Raw genomic sequence first — 19,570 nt, 5'->3', positions numbered from 1 at the left:
TGATCTAACACAGCTTCTAACTATCTGAAGTGAGACTTGAATCTAGTTTTACTGACTGAAAGTTCAACACATCAGCAACGACTGATGTTGTTTCTCTCTGTCAGCTGTGATCTACGTGAAATTGCATGGGGTCTGGATTTAAGACTGGGAGGCACCTTAGAGACTGGGGGAAGAGAGAGAGAGATCATATGTTATGTATAATATGTTATGCATATCATCTACAGTACGTATTATGTGACATATGATATGTTCCTCATTATGTATAATGTATTATATATTATGTGTGATATATTCTATAGAATGTATGATATATTATTTTGTTGTTGTTGTTCAGTAATTATATTCATGTCTGATTCTTCATGACCCCATTTGGAGTTTTCTTGGCAAAGATACTAGAATGGCTTACCGTTTCCTTTTCCAGCTCTTTTTACAGATGAAGAAACTGAGGCAAACAAGGTTAAGTGACTTGCCCAGGGTCACATAGCTAGTGGGTATCTGAGACCAGATTTTAACTCAGGGAGAAGAATCTTCTTGACTCCAGGCCTGGCATCTACCCGCTTCACCACCTAGCTGCCCTGTGAGATATTCTATATTCTATATAATGTATGATATATTCTACATTATGCATGATGTATATTATGTGATATTTATACATTATGTATAATATATTGTGTGTGGTATTTATGTATTATGTATATCCTAGATAATATCTATTTCAACTTTATCTTTTTATAGAAGAGGAAACCAGAACTGAATGGGGTTAAGTGGTTTGCCCAATGAAGCACATATATCAATTGAAAGAACCAAGATTTGAACCCAGGTCCTCTGATTTCAAACCCAGCACACTTCACATGGCACCATGCTATGGTGCAGTGGTTAAGGTCTTTGGATTTAAATCCCACTTCAGCCACTTACTAACATCATAACATTGGTCAAGCTGTTTAATATTTCTGTCTCCTCATCTATAAAATGAGGGTGTTGGATATAGATTAGGACCCACAGGTCTTTTGGGGGCTAAAGGAATGAACCTCTAATAGTGAAATTTGGGGCCAACATGACAGACAATGAGGGAAGATATGTTTGGAGAGGGGAGGGGGCTTTCCTGGCATCTAGTAAGCCAGGGCCCCTAGGAGCTTCATACTCTGCCTATTACTGAGGCCAGCAGTCCCTCGATCCAGGGACAATGCCTTAAAGGTCTCTCTGAGCTCTAAATCTACCATGATAGGGCATTACCCTACAGACTGCTATGATTCTAGGCATCAAGAGGAGGCGTTTCTGTGGTTGGGGAGTTCTTTCCAGCACATTTCAAATTACATTCTGAAGGCAACCACCCAATCTGCCTATGGGTGAGGCCAACCCTGCAGGATGATCACAATAATATCTCACCTTCCTGTGGTTCTTTTGTTTGCCACTCACTCCCAAATCAGAGTGGCACAGGATGGGGGGAGAGGAGGCTGGGCCGCAATATGCATGACAGAAGGGAACATCCATGTGGAGATCACAGACCCCCTGGAATATTATGAGACCCTCGTGGCAATCCTGTGAGTGAGTTCAAGCAAGTTTTATCACTGCTATTTTACAGGTAAGAAAACTGAGGCTTAGAGAATTAACCTTACTGATATGGCTTGTCTAGGGTCAGATAAAATGCAGAGCAGGATTCATATCCTGGCCCTCTGACTCCAAACCCAGGGCTCTCTCTTTCTGCTGGAGATGCCTATAAAGAAAGAACAGGACGGAAAACAAGAGGCAGACAGGTAACAGAATCCAAGAGGTTACGGGGGGAGGATGGAGCACAGGGGAACAGCAGCCAGTTCCAATCAGAGCAGCCTAATATGCCAAACATAGCCCAAGCCTGAGCCAGGGATGGAGAGCAGCTGAAGCTTCCAAGCCTTCAGTAGGGCCAATTTGTCCCTGGGCACAGAGCCTGCTGGCCTTAGTCATAGGCAGAGTATGCAGCTAACTAGATGCCAGGAAAGCCCCCTCCCCTCTCCAAACATATCTTCCCTCATTGTCTATCAAGTTGGCCCCAAATTTCACCATTACAGATTCATTCCTTTAGCTCCCAAAGAGACATGTGGGTCCTAACTAATAATATATGGATACCTTGTGTTACTTTGGGTAAGTCCTTCTTCTCTGGACCTGGGTCCTCTTCTATAAAATAATGCAATTGGACTAAGGTTCCTTCTAATTCTAAAGCTGACCCCAAGCCCTTACCTGCCCCCAGAGTCAGACAGTTTACAAAACAACACTCACTCTCATCTCTCATTTCATCCTCATAGCAGCCCTGAGAGAGCAGGGATTATGATCCCAATTTTCCTGCTGAAAAAACAAACTCCATCCTGAGACTGTCCAGTATTTATCAGGCTTCTTCATGCTCAAATCCCTCCAATCACAGCCCTGAGGTAGCCAAGGTCAAAAGCAGTTCCCAGGCCTGCCTTTTTCAAACATCCAGATGTGCCTTCCTTAGGTGAGCCACTGTTTTTGCATGGCAGAAGTGGGGGAGTCTTTCTGAGCCTGGGTTCTCATTCTTTCCCAGCCCATTGACCTCAAGTACACTGATTTCTCCATCTTCCTGCCTGGCTTTGCAAACATCTTGTTCTCTGTCCCTCACTAGGTCTTGTACTCACAGCTGTTTGGGCTATGAACTAATTGAAGTACGTATTCTATCCCAGGCAGTCTTCTTTGTTTTGTGCTGAAGCAGGTTAGCTGCATGCACAAAGGATGGTTAGAGAAAGAGTGTGTGTGCCTTGTTTCTATTCAAGTACCAGTACTTACAGTGGGAGGATGTGGGGAAGATACCATATAAATAATACCCTGTCAGACCCAGTAAATAAACTGAATTTCCATGTTGTTGGGTTCTCTTTTAATCTTCTTAAATCCTGAATAGGAAGATAGGGTAATAGAATTTAGAGTGAAGAGTAACATTAGAAATCATCAAAGATAGATGGTATAATAGTAATAATTTACATTTGTGTAGTACTCTAGATAAACTCCCAAACCTGCAAGGTGTGTGTTATTATTATACCCATTTTATAGATAAGGAAACAAAAACCCACAGAGGTTACTTACTCAAGGTCACATGGATTATAAATTATAAAGTCTGTAAAGGACTCAAACCCTGGTGTCCTAACTTTAAATCCAGTGCTCACTATTCCTAGATTTGAGGGTCAGACCCTGATTTCAAATACATTATAAATCTTGATTGACTTGTATCATTAACCTGTATTCAAGACTTCAAAATTCATGGCCCATGGAGCATGACTGGCTAATCCTATTTTTTAAAAGTTAGAGAAAATATTAATCATACAGCTCCCTCCATATAGAATCAATTACATGCTCCTCCAGGCTAATCTCATCCTTCCAAATACAGACCCCAAAGGCATTACAGCTATGACATTAAAAGCATGAGGCACAGAATCACAGAATATTCCATCAGAAGTACCTCAGAGGCCATCTGGCCCAAGCCAGACCTGAACAGGTGTCTCTTCCACATCCCCAACAAGAGGTCATCCAGCCTGAAGAGCTCCAATAATGGGCAACTTGCTACCTTCAATGGTAGCTCGTTATATTTTGAGACAGCTCTCATTGTTAAGGAAGGCCTTCATTCTATTGAGCCCAAATCTGCCTTTCTGAAATTAGAATTCTTAGATCTGCCCTGTGGGAGCAGACAAAACAGGAGTATTTTCACTTACACATGACAGCCCTTCATTTACTTGTAGACAGCTATCTTGTATCCTTTAAGGCTTTTCTTCAAATATCCCCAGTTCCTCCAGTCAATTTTCTTGTGCTAGGATTTCCTGCCCCCTAATGGGAGAAGGGGAACTTTGGATTTCAGTCATGTCACTTCTTAGCTAGAGAGTACAAGACCCCCCAACTCCTTCCAAACGAGCCTGACAAAGCCTCTGATGAAATATCTTTGTCCATGGTGCTGAATACCCATTCACCCTCCACACTTAAGTGCTGAGTCTCCATAGTTCTATCATTCAATTCCCCTAACATAAGGAGTCAGGTCTTGTTATCCCCATTTTGCAGAGGAGGAAACTGAGGTAATGTGATTTACCCAAGGGATCACACCAGTGCTCTTTCCACTATCTTATGTAGAAATCTATGCTTCACACTATGGAGAAAACAAGAAGGTAAACAATCTGATGATCCCATGAATGCAGAAGAAATTGATGGGAGAGACAAAGCAAGCTAAGAATCAGGAGGGTGACCTAAAAGTAGTCAATACAGTTTTTCCTTCTTTGCCCTTCCTCCCTTACGTTCCACATTTGGGTAAAAAGGGAATCAGTCTTTTTGTTGAGGGAGGAGAAGGTGTATTTTCTGAAATAGCTTCTAAGCCTGGAGATTTGTTGGGAGAAGGACAGGAAAGGAACCTAGCTGAATATGAGGGAGGGAGGCTATGCAAATATTTCAAGGCAAATGGCAGTTCTGCACCCTTAATGATGCCTGGGCACTATGGGGGAAAGGATCCCTTTCTTTACTATCACAAAATGTCAAAGCCAAGAGGGGACTCACAAATCATCAAATCTGGCAGATTCATTTTACAGATGAGGAAACTGAGGCCCAGAGAGGAGAACCTGATTTACCAAAGACACTTGGCAAGTTAGCAGTAAAGCCAGGCCTAGAACCTAGATCCTTTTATTTGTGAAAAATCTATGCCTCCCAGGCCTTTCTCTGTTGTTTCCTCCTCCTCCTCTTTCTCTTCCTCCTCCTCCCTTTTCCATCCCTCTGCTTTGTCCTCTCAATTTCCCCTTCCCCCTCCACAATTCCTGGACAATGCAGCCAGATGGCAGAACTCTCAATTTCTCCATCCCTCTGGATACTCAGCAACCCACTATCAGAGGCTATCAAATCTGCTGATGTTTCTAAAAACAGACATAAGAGTGACATCTACAGAATCCCAGAATTTCAGCATTCATGGTATTCGTGAGGTTGGGAGATTCAAGAGTTGTAAGGACGCTTAAAAAGTATCTCATCTAACCCATGCCTCAATAGGTATCCCCTGCACAGCAGCTCCAAAAAAGTGATCTTCCCAGCCTCCCCTGGAAGACTCCCAGTGAGGGGAACCCACTACCCCCTGGGGTAACTCATTCCTTTTTCAGATAACTCCCATTTTTTTACATCAAGCCTAAATCTCTCTCTTAGTGACTGTCACCATTCATTCCTACCTCTTCCCTCTGGGGCCAAGCAGAACAAATTGAATCCCCCTTGCACATGGCCACCCTTTACGTGCTTTAATGTTCCCCACCCCCACCCGAGTCTTCTCTTCTCTAGGCTTAGTTCCCGCTACCCATCCCCCTATGACATAACCTCTAATCTTTTCATAAGACTGGACATCCTCTCTGGATGCATTCTAGCTCAACAGTGGCTTTCCTAAAAAGGAGTGCTCAGAGTGGAATACAATCTGCCAGAAATGGTCTACCCAGGTAGAATATGGCTGTACTCTTCTCACCCTAGTCCTGAGCACATAGCCTCTCTTAATCTAGCTTCAGATCTCATTAGCTTTCTTGGTTACTGCATCACATTGCACTTGAAATCCACTCAGACCTCAGTGGATCCACTCAGTCTTTTTCTGTTTGGTTTTCATACTGCCTCCATTTTGTATCAAATCCATGGTTTTAACCCAGTTATAAAACTTGGCATTTATCTATATTTAATTTCTTACTTGTCTTGGCTCATTTTTCCTAATCTGTCCAAGATCTTTTTTGGCTCCTGTCCCCATGACCCTACTGTGCATAGAGAACTGTGCCCAATGATGAGGGAAATAGAAAGTCTCTGCCCACATGGAGCTTCCAGTCTAGGAACAGGCGGGCTGAACAATTTTCACAGAATCTGATAGAATCTCCAAGCTGGAAGGGGCCTCAGAGGTGAGCTGAGTTAACCCCTACCTGAACAGGAATCCTCTGTATCTGTACATTATACCTAAGAAGCATGTGACGGGACAAAAATCACAATGTTTAGATCACGTCTTTTGCTCTCACCCTAAATGCTTTCCCTCCACCTTCACAACAGGTTCATAAGAGCCTGAAGAGAGGGTCACAGCTTGGTTTGAGCTTCATGATGAGCCCCAGCCCTGCCTATCTACTGAGCAACCATTCGATGGGCTTCTTCCAGTGCACAGATACCAGTCTTAAAATCTTGTACCCTCCCCTCTGAACCTCAGAGGTAACTGAAGATCCAGTTTAAATATTATTATCTGGAGCTGGAAGGGATTTTAGAGGGCATCTAGTCAGACCCCTTCATTTTACAGAGGAAGAAATAAGCACAAGATAAATGACTTGACCAAGGTCACACAGAATCTCAGAGTTGGAAGGGACCACTTAGTCCAATCTGTTTCTGAACAACAATCCCCTCAACAGCCTGCCTGACTGGTGATCATCCAGCCCAAGATCACACAGGTAGTAATTAATAGGAATAACTCACATTTATGTAGTGCTTTAAGGTTTACACAGAAGCATTAAAATCTGACTCTTATTTATTTATTTTACTTATATACTTATTTACTATTTACTTACTTATTCACTATACTTACATCCGCTCATCTGTCCCAGGCCCAGCCCTAAGTAAGGTGTAGCAAAATCACTTCTAGATGATGATGATGATGATGATGATGATGATGGTGATGATAATGATGACCAGTATTTATATAGAACTTTAAGGTTTTCAAAGTGACTTTATAAGTCTCATCTCATTTTATCCTCACAACAGCTCTAGGAGGTAGGTGCTATTATTATCCTCATTTTACAGATGAGGAAACTGAGGCACAGAGAATTTACATGACCTGCCCAGGGTCACACAGCCAGTAAGTCTCCAAAGCTAGATTTAAACTCAAGTCTTTGTGACTTGAAGTCCCAAACTCTATTCATTGCACTATCTAGCTACCAAGATCTCTTCTAGCCCTGGACATTATAGACCTTTAAATAAATAAATATTGATTTAGTTGTACGGAACTGAATAAATCATCCACCTCCAAAAGAAAACCAGTGATAAGAGGGTGGTCCCAGTGTCTATTGCTCACCTATTGGGGGGTGAGTCAGATATGGAATCCCTCTCTCTTCCTAACATGGGTGTTCACACCACTGGAGATAGATTAATCTCCCTCCTTACCCTGACGGTGAAATCTATTTCTCTCCTCCCCACTCCCAATCTCCATCCTCACATTGAGTGAAATTTATTTCCCTCCTCTTAAAGGAGGGTAGAGCAGGGGTGGGGAACCTGCAGCCTCAAGGCAACATGTAGCCCTCTAGGTCCTCAAGTGCAGCCCTTTGCATTCAATCAAATCCACTTGAGGCTGCACGTGAGGACCTAGAGGGCCACATGTGGTCTCGAGGCCACAGGTTCCCCACCCCTGGGTTAGAGACTACAGGTGAAGAATGAGACACACATAGTCAGACACTGCCAGTATAATGGTTTGTTATGTGAGAGGGTAGAAACATCCATTGGAGAATGGTTGAACAAGTTATAGTACATAGATATTATAGAATACTATTATGCTGTAAGAAATGATGAAGGAGATGGATTCAAAGGAACCTGAGAAGATTTACATGAACTTATGTAGAGTGAAGTGATCAGAAGCAGAAAAACAATTTATACAATAACACTGTAATGATGAACAATTTTGAAAGACTTAGGAACTCTGATAATCACAATGACCCCCCCACCACCGCCATCGCAGAGGACTCTCAGTGAAGCCAGCTGCCCATCTCCTGCCAGAGAAGCGATGGGAACAAGACGTGCAATGAGATAAACATTTTTGGACATGAATAACATGGGAATCTGTTTGCTTGTCTAGAAAGATTTGTTGCAAGGGTTTTATTTTTCCTCTTTTTTCTTTCAAATTACAGCGGAGGGGAGACAAAATAAATGTTTGTTAATGGGGAAAAAAAACCTGAGAAGTAGAGCTACAGGCTAGCCATGAGGCGCCATCAAAGTGTTGGTTTGTTTTGCCTCAGAAGTTGGGAACTACATATGTCATCAGACAAGGACAGTGTATTGATTTGTTTTGCTTAGCTGTCCGTTTTTTGGATTGGAGAGGATGCTACAGAATTTCACAGAGGGGGAGGAGAAGGTGCATTGGGAAATGTCAGCAATGTAGAAGAAAACACAACATCAATAAAATAAGAATGTTTTAATCTCCCCCTTAACACATCCAGCAACACCCCCCCAGACATCTACCACTGAATTTATCAAATGCCTACTATGTGCCAGGCCCTGGATCACTTCCCCCTTAGGGACCTCCCTTACTATACTATATTTCTGGTTACTTAGTTCAGCTTTAACCACACAGTATCCTCTTTCTCTCACATCCCAATTCAAACCCATTCCCATTTTTTTGGACCAAAGGGTCAAGCAAAAGGTTCCTGCCTCTTGACACTCCCCTCTTCCCTTACCACCAGGCCACATACTTTGTTACAATCATCACACCATGCCACACCTAGGAGGGGGGGTTGAAGTCCAGATGGAAAGGACTTTGGATTTGGAGTCAGAAAATGTGGGTTCTAAGTCTAGTTGACATGATCTACCTGTGTGATCTGGGCAAATTAATTTCCTTCTATAGCCTCAGTATTCTCCTCTGCAAAATATGAGACAAGTCATATCATCTCTAAGGTGCCTTGCCTGCTCTAAATCCTAGTACTGATCACTGGAGAAGGATGTCTGGGGCAAATAGAAAGGCTAAAGTAGCAGGGATGCTACCCAATGGGCTCTCCTGTTCTTTGTCACTGTAGCAAGGTACTTTCGGGAGGGGACTTGTGATTTCATTGGTGTAAGGAACTCCCACATGAGGAAATTCTCTTTATTAATGCAAATTAGCAACTCTTCCATCACTTAGAGTCTTAGGGGGAGCAGTGCAAGTGCCCCCAAGATGGTGCCCAGTATATACACATAGACTTTTACAAAAGGACCCAATTTGTAACTGAGCCCAGTGTCTCACTTTATTCTACTGGGGGATGTGCCCAGTTCATAGGTATTTGCAGCCAGCCTCAGAAGGACAGAGCCCCAACAAGAGTCTGACTCAGTAGAGAAGGCATTACAGAATGTTAAAGCTAGGAGGGACCTCAAAGCATGGAATGTCAGCAATGGGAGGGCCCTCAGAACAGAGAAAGTGGGAGGGATCTGAAAACATAGTCAGAGCTAAAGGCCCTTAGACATGGAATGACACCTTAGAAACCATCAAATCTGATCTCTTTGTTTTTCAGATAAGGAAACTGAGGTCCAAAGAAGGACAACCCTGCCCCAAGATCCATCTGGGAGTTTTCCTTTGTCCTTTGTAGTCAGTTAGGACCTCCCACCCCAGGAAGGTAGAGAAACTTCCTGGCCCTTTTTCCCCAAAGTTCTGTCCCTAACCTTCTGTTTGACTCATCCTTCATAGGACTGCAGGGAGCCAGTCCTTTTCACCTCCCAACTCAGTCTTCTCAGCTTCCTTAGCTACCCAACACTTTCCTAGGTCACCTGGGAGAGATGGCATCACATGAATGGGGGAAATCACTAGATGCCTTAGATGATAGCCACTGTCCAAACCCAGACCTCATCCTGACGGAGGTCAGGAAACCAAGACATCCCACCATTGGCAATACCCTTGCTCTTTCCTGGGAAGCCCACTGCAGAAGGAAAGATTGGGCTGGAGGTGACCCTCAGGTCCTCTATAAGTGACACAGTATCCAAAGGCCTTCCATGGCCTTTGTCCCAAGAAGGAGGTGTCAGGAGTCACTGAGTAGCCTGCTGTGGGCACCAGGAGGTATCAGGATAGAGGAGACAATGGAGGGATCGGAACCTGCCAAGAGAAACCAATAAAAGAAAAGAATGAGACTCCCTCTCATCCTCCAACTTCCTCCATGAGTCAATGTTCAAGTGCCTGAAGCCCAGACTCTGCTTCCTCTCTCTATTCGGTGAATGCCTGAGGCACTCCCTTGGATGAAGCACACTGCTTAGGGAGGGGGGTGAAGGAATGATGTGGGGGCGAGGTGAGAAATTCCTATAGGTCATGGGTGTCAGTCTGAGGGACTGTCATCTCCTATTGAAATTGAGGGGCTAGGAGAGGCAAGAATGGTGCTCCTATCCACCCTTGGAATACATGGAAGTATAATTTTATAGGCTCCAAAAATCAATACACATACCCACATAAATTTCCTCCACATCATCTTCCATAAGGTTCTATATCACCCCAAGGGGAAGAATAAGGATCACTGTGTATAAAATGGAGAGGAAAATTCAGGTTTCAGCATAACAAACATTCTAGTCATCAGAGCTGTGCTCATCATATTGAGCTCTCTGTCACTAGAGGTGTTTGAGTGGAAATGGGATGGCCACTTGTATGTAGGGCATATGGGGGGGGGGGGGTGAGGACATTGCTACTCCAAGAGCTTCCCAGGTTAATCTCAAAGGTCCCTTCCAATTCTTTGATCCTCAAGTTCCCATTCTCCTAGTCCTGCTTCTTACTCTAGGTTATCTTTATTGTAAACTCTACTGATCAAGCTGGAGAAGTCTTCTGGCTTAAATCTCTTTTCCTGATCATTCCTCCTCTCTAAAAATATAATCCCTTCCCTTTAGCACCTTGGTGGCTAGGTAACAGACCAGAATCCAATGAGAGCAAAACAATCCAAGCCCTGCCCATACATAGTTCCCTTCTCTCTAGCCACATCCACCCTCTTCATCTCCCCCCAACCACAATCTCATCCCCTCTGGATCCATCAGAGGAGGACACACCTGGAGGGGTCTTCTTGTGGAGAGAAGGGGCCCTCCAGGTCAATGGCATTGAGTTTCTTCTCAAAGACTCCATAACTGAGAGTGACCTAGGTGGACAGAAGATAAGAGAAGAGTTTGGGGAGGGAAGGGACATGGGAGTAGGCTTAGAGATGAGCGGAAAGAATGATGGATTTGGACTCAAAAGATACAGGTTCAAATCTTGCCACTCCTAATTACAACCTGTACAACCTTGGACAAGTCACTTAATTTCTCCAGGTCTCAGTCTCCTCATCTGCAAAGTGAAAGAGTTTGATGACCAAGAAGGTCCCTTCCAGTTCTAAATCTTTGATCACATAACTATAACTGCTGAAGACCCAAGGCTGTCCAATGGTTCAACACTGGAAACTGTTAGAATTTTATTCCACAGAAATGACATTAAAGAAGATGCATTTCCCTCTGCTTTGCAGATGCACCCTAAGGACCCTTGGGCCTTTCCATCTGACTTGCAGCAGGAACCTACGATACATGTTGTTTCCCTCTATGAGAGTCTGAGCTCCGGTAGAGTAGCCATGATCTTGCCTTTCTGTTTGTATTCCCAGCATTTAGCACAGTGCCTCGCACCAAGTAAGTGCTTAGTAAATGTTTTTTTCATTTACTCATCCCATCATGAGATTCAAGCATGGGACAAATAAGATTCTTTATCATACAACCTGGGATCTTGGGACATGAACCATGAACATCATCCTCAGAAAATCCCAAAGACAAGTGACCCAAAGAATAACAAGTTGATGTATAATGGGAATAGGGCCATATCATAATACCCACCATAACTCTCTAAAGACTTTGTGGAAGAAATGTATGATGAGCTTGAAGTGGGCTGGTCTTACCGTGAAAAGGAGAAGTAAAAGATGGACAACTTTAATCCATCAGCCAATGGACACATATTAAGAACCCACTATGTGCCAAGGACAAGGGATAAAAAGACAAAAATAATACAATCCCTGCCCTCAAGGAACTTATATTCTCTTGGGGGAGGCAACATGTGCACATCAATCAAGAAATACATGAACATTTATTAAGTGCCTGCTGTGTACCAGAAGCGGTGGATATACAAAGAATGAAACATCTCTACCCTCAATATGCTTGCATTCTGGAGTATTAAAAGAATCACAAACAGATTCCCTGGATATTGAATGACTCCACTTTGGGGGATTATGGAAAGATGTGCGCAAAAGCCACTCAGGATGAAGGACGAAACACCCACACAAATGAGGGACCATCTTAGAACATTAAATATCAGAGCTGAGAAAGACTAATTCATTAGAAAGAGGACCTAGGGTCAATCTCAACTCTTCCACTTACTACTTTTATGACTCAGTGCCTCAGTTTCCTCCCTTGTAAAATGAGTGATTGAACTAGATGGCCTCTGAGGTCCCTTCCGGCTCTGCTTCTAAGATTCTAAGACCTCAGAACATAGAACGTTAAAGCTGGGAGGACCCTTAGAGCCCTTCTATTCCACAACTCTCTTTTTATAGAATTAGAAACTGAGGGTGAGAGAGAAGTGACATACTCAAGGTTATACAGTGAGTTAGGGGAAGGGACACCCCAATGGGACAGAGGAATAGGTATATTTGATACCCCCACCCCAGGAATAGCCCTTGGCCCACCTGGCATTCCAACCGACTTCCAGCGCATTCTCATTCCTCCCCTCTCTCCCAACTCACTTGATTTGGGAGCTGGGCAGCCCCAAGAATCCGCAGGTTCTCTAGGTGGGAGTGGAACAGAGGGCTAGGGAGCAGGCGGCGCCCCAGCTTGCACTCAACAATGTAGCCCACAGTGCAGTCATCAGGTAGTCGGATCCTCGTGGAGGTGCTCAGGAAATTGGGGCCACTGGGAGAAGAAGAACCCTCTTGCTGAGCCGTTTGGGACAAGATCCAAAGCAGGCTTCACTATCCTTGGCTCATGACCATCCTTCAAAGCCCACCTCCTTCTTGAAGCCTTCTCTGGTCACTCCTTCCCATCAGGCATACCTTATCTCATTTAATCTTCACAATATCAATAGACTGAGACCCAGGAAGGTTGTGACTCATCCAAGGTCACTCAGTCAGGAGGTATGGAGTTTCCTGATCCCAAGTCCAGGACTCTCTATTGTACTATCCTACCTTTCCTTCCATGATCCAATCTGACAATCTCCACCATTCACTGGTAGGGAGTCTTATAATCATAGGTAAGGCAACCAGCGTTGATCAAGTGCTTACTATGTATCAAGCCATATGCTAAGCACTGGAGTTACAAAAAAAAATTGAAAGAACTTGTTTCCTGCTCCATTTTGAGACGAGTAAACTGAGGCCCAGAGAGAAGAAACACAAGGTCATGCAGGTAGGCTCGTAGATCTAGAGCTGGAAGGTAATTTAGAGGTCATCTAGTCCAATAACTTCATGTTACAGATGAGAAAAGAAAGCGACTTTCCTAGGGTCACTCAGCCTGGGATGTGTTAAAAGTGAAATCTGAACCCAGGTCCTATGAGAGTTCCCTCTCAAACACCTCCTGCTAAAGAAGAAGCTTCCCCACAGCCCTACTGCCCAAAGGTACCACCTAGCTGGGCGCTCTCAGGCCACCCCACCAGCCATCCCCCAGAAGTCCTACTCACCTGGCCCATGGCACCATCTTCCTGGCCAATTTTCGATTGATACAGAAACCAGCTCCACCTGTAGCAAACCAGAATCGTACTGGCCTCTGAGGGAGAGAAGAGCAAAGACTGGGATTGGCTGGGGACCCTCTGTGCCCCAGGACATGGCCAGATCCTTCAAATTCCCTCAACCAGAGCAGAAAGGAGGCTCAACATGAGAATTATCCCAATGGCCTCATCTCCCAGTCTCCCCCAAAACAGAGGATGGTACAGTGAAAAGAACATTGGATCTGGTATCAAATGCCTTGGGTTCAAATCTCACCTCTGATACTAGCTGTGCGACCTTGGGCACATCACTGCCTTTCTCTGGGCCTCAGTTTCTTCATCTGTGCATGACAAGATTGTACTAGATGATCTCAAAGGTTCCTTCCATCTCAGACATAAGCCTATGAAGGTCATTTCCAGCCCTGAGAACTTGGTTTCTATGAAATCCCTTCTCCTCCTTGAAGCCTCTCCTGACACCTCCAGTTTCCCTACCTCACCACTGTGTGGAGATGCCCTCCCCTTCACCTTTGAATCCCTCAACCCTTTGAGGTTCCTATGTTTGTACACCTAGGCAACTCCCATCAGTTGGCAACTTCCACTGTCTACAACCCTCCCTTCCTACTCCAGATTAGCCAAATGAGGAGGAACGCCATCAAGACGTGTACTCTCATCTCAACTGGGCCACCATTGCTATATAGCCTTCTTTTTAAACATTTCTTGGTGATCCCCTATCACACCTCCCACAATAATTCTTCCCAATCTTCTATTCTCCACCCCTAACAAGCCTTTACTATACACTGGCCCTATTCCCTCATAACGGATGACCTCATCTGCCTTTTTTACTGAGAAAATGGTGGCCATCTGATGGGAAATTAATTTAACTCTCCCCTCAACATCTATAAAACTCTCAGTATTCTCATTCATCCTTTCCTCCTTCCCTCAAGTTTTAAGAAGATAAGGTAGCCATCCCTTTTGCCAGGGCTAATGATTCTACTTGTACCCTCCATCCCACCATCTCAAATCATGGTTCTGACATTTACTACCTGTAAATTTGAGGTAGGTTTGAGGTAGGTTACTTAACATCTCTGGGCCTCAGTTTCCTGTTCTGTAAAATGAGAGTCAGCCTAGAAGACGTCTAAAGTCCCTCCCAGCTCTGACTCTCTGATCATCTGCTCCAATTGTCCTCCTCGTCCTTGCTCCATCAATCATCCCCTCCTCTCAAGCATCTTTAATCTCTTCTTCTTGGCTCCTTTCCCCAAAGCCTATAAATATATTCAGGGCTTCCCCAAACTAAAAAAGGAAAAAAATTAAGCTTCCTTGACCTTGACCATCTGCTTAATAAATGCTTTGTCATTTCTTCATTCTCTCCTCCCCGTCCTTGCCAAAATCCTAGAAAGAGCCATCAACACGAGCTGCTTCCATTGATTTCCTCACCACCCACTCACTCCTCAAACCTTCAAAGTCTGGCTTCCATCCCCACCAATCAACTGCAACTGCTGTCTCCAAAATCAGTGGTTATTTCCTTACTGATGAATCTAATGACCCTTGCCTCATGTGAGGTCTGCCTTGACCTCACATGACTTGCCTAAGGCACCTGATACTCTTGATCTCCTCTTTTGGTTTCCTGACATGACATTTGTCAAACGCTTCTCCTTTTTATTCCATTTTTTTTTTGTCTTTCAGGCTTGCCACTTTGGCCCTAACTTGCTGTAAGACCTTGGGTAATAATAATAGCAAATATATTTTCTCCCCCTAAGAATTCAAGTCATAAACTGCACCAAACCCAGAGCATCATGACAGACGGGACTGTTGGCCCCACTTGCCTGGATATAACATGGATCCATAAAACTTTAAGTGCAATGATTTCAATGGATGTCACATACCAAAGGGATCAGAGTTCTCCAGCCTACATGGAATGAAAAACTTTCAAAACATAGAGACCTAGTGGAGGAAATCTTAAGCATCTGGGAGCAGAGCTCCCAGAGCTGTCCCAAGGATGTCCCATGGAGAGCCTACAAAGGATAAGCTTACATCCCAACACTTGAATATATTTATAAAAATCAACTATTTTATCTACCATCATCTACAAAATGTTTAATAGGGAAGGAAACTGGACCTGTGATTTAATTGATATAGGGAACTCCCAGGTGAGGAAAATCCCTCTACCAATGCAGCTTGGCACCTTCTCTGCCACCTAAAGTCTTACAGCACTCAGTGGTTCAGTGATGCACCCAGGGTTACACAACCACCATGAATCAGAGGTGAAACTGGAACCTAAATCTTCCTGGTTTCTCAATCAGCTCTTTATCTACTAGACCACATCAAACATTAAACAAAGCAAGGCACCAGCTTTTCCCAGGACAATTTATATTTGAACTTCATCACACACATAAAAAAAGATGAGAGGGGCAGCTAGGTGGCGCGGTGGATAGAGCACCGGCCCTGAAGTCAGGAGGACCTGAATTCAAATCCAGCCTCAGACCAAACACTTGACACTTACTAGCTGTGTGACCTTGGGCAAGTCACTTAACCCCAATTTCAAAAAAAAAAAAGATGAGAATGAGATGATAATAATAGGAGTAGCTTGCATGCTTATAACACTTTGATGTTTACAAAGCCTTTCACACACACATACACATTCCCTTATTTAGTCCTGACAAATAACCATGTGATGTAGTCTTTTTACAGGTGGGGAAAACTCACCTTTTACAGGTGAGAAAACTGAGGCTTAGAGAGGGAAGTCTTAGTTAAGGCAAGGGAAGGGAATAAGCATTTATATAGCACCTACTGGACAGCCAGGTGTCAGAGTGGGTAGAGTGTTGGCCCTGGAATCAAGAGGGCTTGAGTTCAAATCCGGCCTCAGACACTTCCTAATTGTGTACATCTGAGTGAGTCACTTCACCCTGTTTGCCTCAGTTTCCTCATCTGTCAAATGAGTTGGAAATGGAAATGGCACACCACTCCAGTATCTCTGCCCAAAAAAAATCCCAAATGGGGTCACAAAGAGCTGGACATGACCAGTCAACAAAACAACAATGGTACCTACTATGTGCCAGGCACTATGCTAAGCACTTTACAAATATCTAATTTAATCCTCACAACAACCCTCTGAGGTAGGTGCTATTATTATCTCCATTTTATACCTGAGGAAACTGAGGCAAACAGAGGTTAAGCGACTTGCCCAGAGTCATACAGCTAGTATCTCAGGCCATATTTGAACTCAGAACATCCTGATTCCAGGCACTGGAAAAAGACTTCCCCAGGGTCATGAAACTAGGAAATGTCTGAGGCAAGATTTGAATCCAAGCTCGCTGACTTCAAATCTGTCACTCTATTCATTGTTCCACTGGGGGCAAATCACTTCCTCTCTCTGGGCCTCGTTTTCCTCATGTGCAAAATGAAGGATCAGAGTTCCGGAGCTAGGATGGACCTCAGAGGATATCTGGTCAACCTCTTCAGTCTATAGATAAGAAACTGAAGCCCACGGAGGTTAAGTGACTTGCCCAAAGTCACCAGGCAACATGGACCAGAAGCAACATTCGAACTCAGGTCTTCTGATCCCAGAGACAATGTTCATTCTACTGTCCAATGCTTATGGTCACTAAGTCCCCAATCAAAGTCATCTTTGTCTCCCTCTCCCCTGCTCTGAGAACTCCCAGCCAACATAGGCAGTAGGGGGGCAGCACTAACCATCTGGTTGTTGGGCATTGGCTCTGAAGCCTCAATGGGCCTGTTCAGACTTGGTTTCCCAACGTACACATCCCAGGTGGGTGAGAAGGAGGACAGGAGCGTCAGCAGGGGTTCTGGGTTCAGGTAATTGTCATCATCCAAGTGGCAGAACCAACTGGGAGAAAGAGACAGATACAGTAATCTCTCAGCCAGACTCTTGGGGCAGAATCTGGAGTCCCCAGTCCCTCTAGCCTCACAACAACCCAACAGGAAAAGCCCCTGAGGTAGCGTTAGAACCTCTTACATGAGAAGGAGGAGATTCTAACTGAGAACTGAGGGAAAGGCTAACTGGCTAGACAGCAGTTTGTCAGAAAAAGAGCTGGGGGGCTTAGTGGACTACAAGCTTCACAAGCTAATTTGATATGGATCTGCACTAAGTGAAGCTTTGTGTGAAGAACTAGATAGGTGCCAATCTCCCTCTGCCCCTGTCAGGCTACATCTGGGGGCTGATGGTCAGTCCTCAGCACCAATGTTCTACGCAGGACATTAATAAACTGAAGAGTCACAGAGGAGGCAAAGAATGGTGAAGGGCCTCTGCAAATGAATGAAAAAACCTTTATTTAGCACTTACCATGTGCAATGAGACAGTCCCAGCTTCAAGGAGTTTACCTTCTAATTGAGAGTGATCACACGTATGGGCTATTCAGCCTCATTGTGGGATAGAAAGACCTGTATGTCTTAAAGTGCATGGGAGGGGCAGAATAGCCTTCTTCTGGAGGTGGTGGGTTTGATGACATCTTAGAGGGATTCCTTTTCATATGAGGGCTAGATCAGCCAGCATCTGAGTTTGCCTTCGGTTCTGGGTTCTGAGATTCCTGGGCAAGCATCTTCCATTCTCACTTTCTGGACAAGCCTCTCCACTCTGCATCAGTTTCCATGTCTGGTTCAACTCCACCAGGAACAAGGTAGTCCTCCCAGGTTAAATTCCTCACCTCTAATCTCATCATCATACTGCTAACTCAAGCCTCTCCCCCTGAGGGTTGAGTATCAAATTCTTCCCAATGCCTTCCTTTATAGATGGTAGAAACTGGACTTTGGGACTCTCCACTCCATTTGCTGCTCTGCCTGGTCATGCTGGGTACCCTCTGGTCTCTCCTCCCAGCTTTCCTGCTTTCTTTTGTGTGTCGTCTTCCAACATTAAATTGTAAGCTCCTTGAGGGCAAGGACTGACTTTCTTTTAAGTAATTGTATGCCCAGTAGATTAGCACATAGTAGCACGTAGTTTAATAAATGTTTATTGAGAGGCTATATGTATATTGGATAGGATTAGATGGGCTTTAAGATCTAACTAGGATATGATGAGAGAAATGAACTTGAGGCTTTTGACCAAGAGAAGGGATGGGAGGCAAGGGGGCATTATAGAAGATTTTGGCATATAGGAAGGCAAAGGGGAGGGTGGATCCCAGGCAAATCTTTAAAGCAGAGGACGTTTGCACTGCATGTCCCCTCCCTTTCTCATTCTGTTCTCTGGCCACCTAGAAAATACAGCCCAGCACTAACCAGTGCCCCAGATTCCCTTTTATCATATCCAAATCTTTTCCCCTCCATTTTACAGATGAGGAGTAACTGAGCCTGAGAGATTACGGTGTCTTGGCCAGGATGACAGCTAGAATTTGAGGCAGAATAGAGCTCAGGTCTTCCTATCGACTCTATCCACTGCACCACCTAGTTGTGTGGTGTTGGAAAAAGAGATGAGAAGATCTGGGTTTGAATTCAATGTCTGACATTTTTTGGTTACGAACTTAGAAAAGTCACTGAATTCTCTGCCTTGGTTTCCCCCAGGCAGAATTGAAGTAATGGCATTAATAGTACCACAAGGCTGTTTCAAGGAAAGTACTATCTTAAAAAGTGAATCATCGGGCAGTTAGATGGCTCAGTGGATAGAGCACCGGCCCTGAAGTCAGGAGGACCTGAGTTCAAATCTGGCCTCAGACCAAACGCTTGACACTTACTAGCTGTGTGACCCTGGGCAAGTCACTTAACCCCAACTACCTTAAAAAAAATTAAAAATACAAAGTGAATCAGCAATATTCCCTTTCCCAAATCTCCCTTTCCTGAGAGTGTCATCTCTCCTAATTAGAGTGTAAGATCCCTGAGAACAGGAGCTGTCTCCCTTTCTCATTTGTGGCCCTGTCACTTAACACAGGGCTTGGCACAAAGTAAGAGCCTCATAAATGCTTTTCCATCCCAATTCACTCCATTCCTTCAGTGTGAAGGCACCCAGCCAACAGTCAAGAGGAAAACCATCTAATTAAATGAATTCACACCGAGCTGTGAACAATCCATAACAGCCAGAAATTAGAAACAGAAGAAGGAGTCTTCCCTCCCCAAGACCATCTTCCTTTTAAAAGAAATTCTACTCATCCTTCATGACCCAGCTTAGGTGCCTCCTCCTCTGAGAAACCCTCCTTGACTACCCCAGTCCACTTGAGCTCCCCCTCTCTGTGGATTGCTAATTTGTGTATGGTCCATGTTACTTAT

The 19,570-nt window shown here is 44.3% G+C and overlaps 1 protein-coding gene across 2 annotated transcripts in view; it reads right to left on the bottom strand.

Moving 5' to 3' along the window:
* Positions 1-8,116: 8,116 nt before the first annotated feature.
* Positions 8,117-19,570, bottom strand: part of MFNG (MFNG O-fucosylpeptide 3-beta-N-acetylglucosaminyltransferase) — a 22,832-nt gene continuing 11,378 nt past the window's right edge. The window contains exons 4-9 of one of the 2 annotated variants that reach the window (XM_027873187.1): positions 17,051-17,204; positions 13,337-13,422; positions 12,411-12,576; positions 10,708-10,793; positions 10,119-10,187; positions 8,117-9,775 (exon numbers count right to left, since the gene is read on the bottom strand). In XM_027873187.1, coding sequence (XP_027728988.1) covers positions 10,139-10,187; positions 10,708-10,793; positions 12,411-12,576; positions 13,337-13,422; positions 17,051-17,204 — 541 coding nt within the window. In that variant the 3' untranslated portion in view covers positions 8,117-9,775; positions 10,119-10,138. The remainder of the gene's footprint in view (positions 9,776-10,118; positions 10,188-10,707; positions 10,794-12,410; positions 12,577-13,336; positions 13,423-17,050; positions 17,205-19,570) is intronic. The other variant, XM_027873178.1, reaches the window with a different exon arrangement.

The sequence above is a fragment of the Vombatus ursinus genome, unplaced genomic scaffold (genome assembly GCF_900497805.2).
Source record: "Vombatus ursinus unplaced genomic scaffold, bare-nosed wombat genome assembly UNPS02003292.1, whole genome shotgun sequence".
In the NCBI taxonomy this organism is placed as follows: domain Eukaryota; kingdom Metazoa; phylum Chordata; class Mammalia; order Diprotodontia; family Vombatidae; genus Vombatus; species Vombatus ursinus.
Note: the sequence above shows the minus strand (reverse complement) of the source record. Positions and strands in the feature narration are given on the sequence as shown.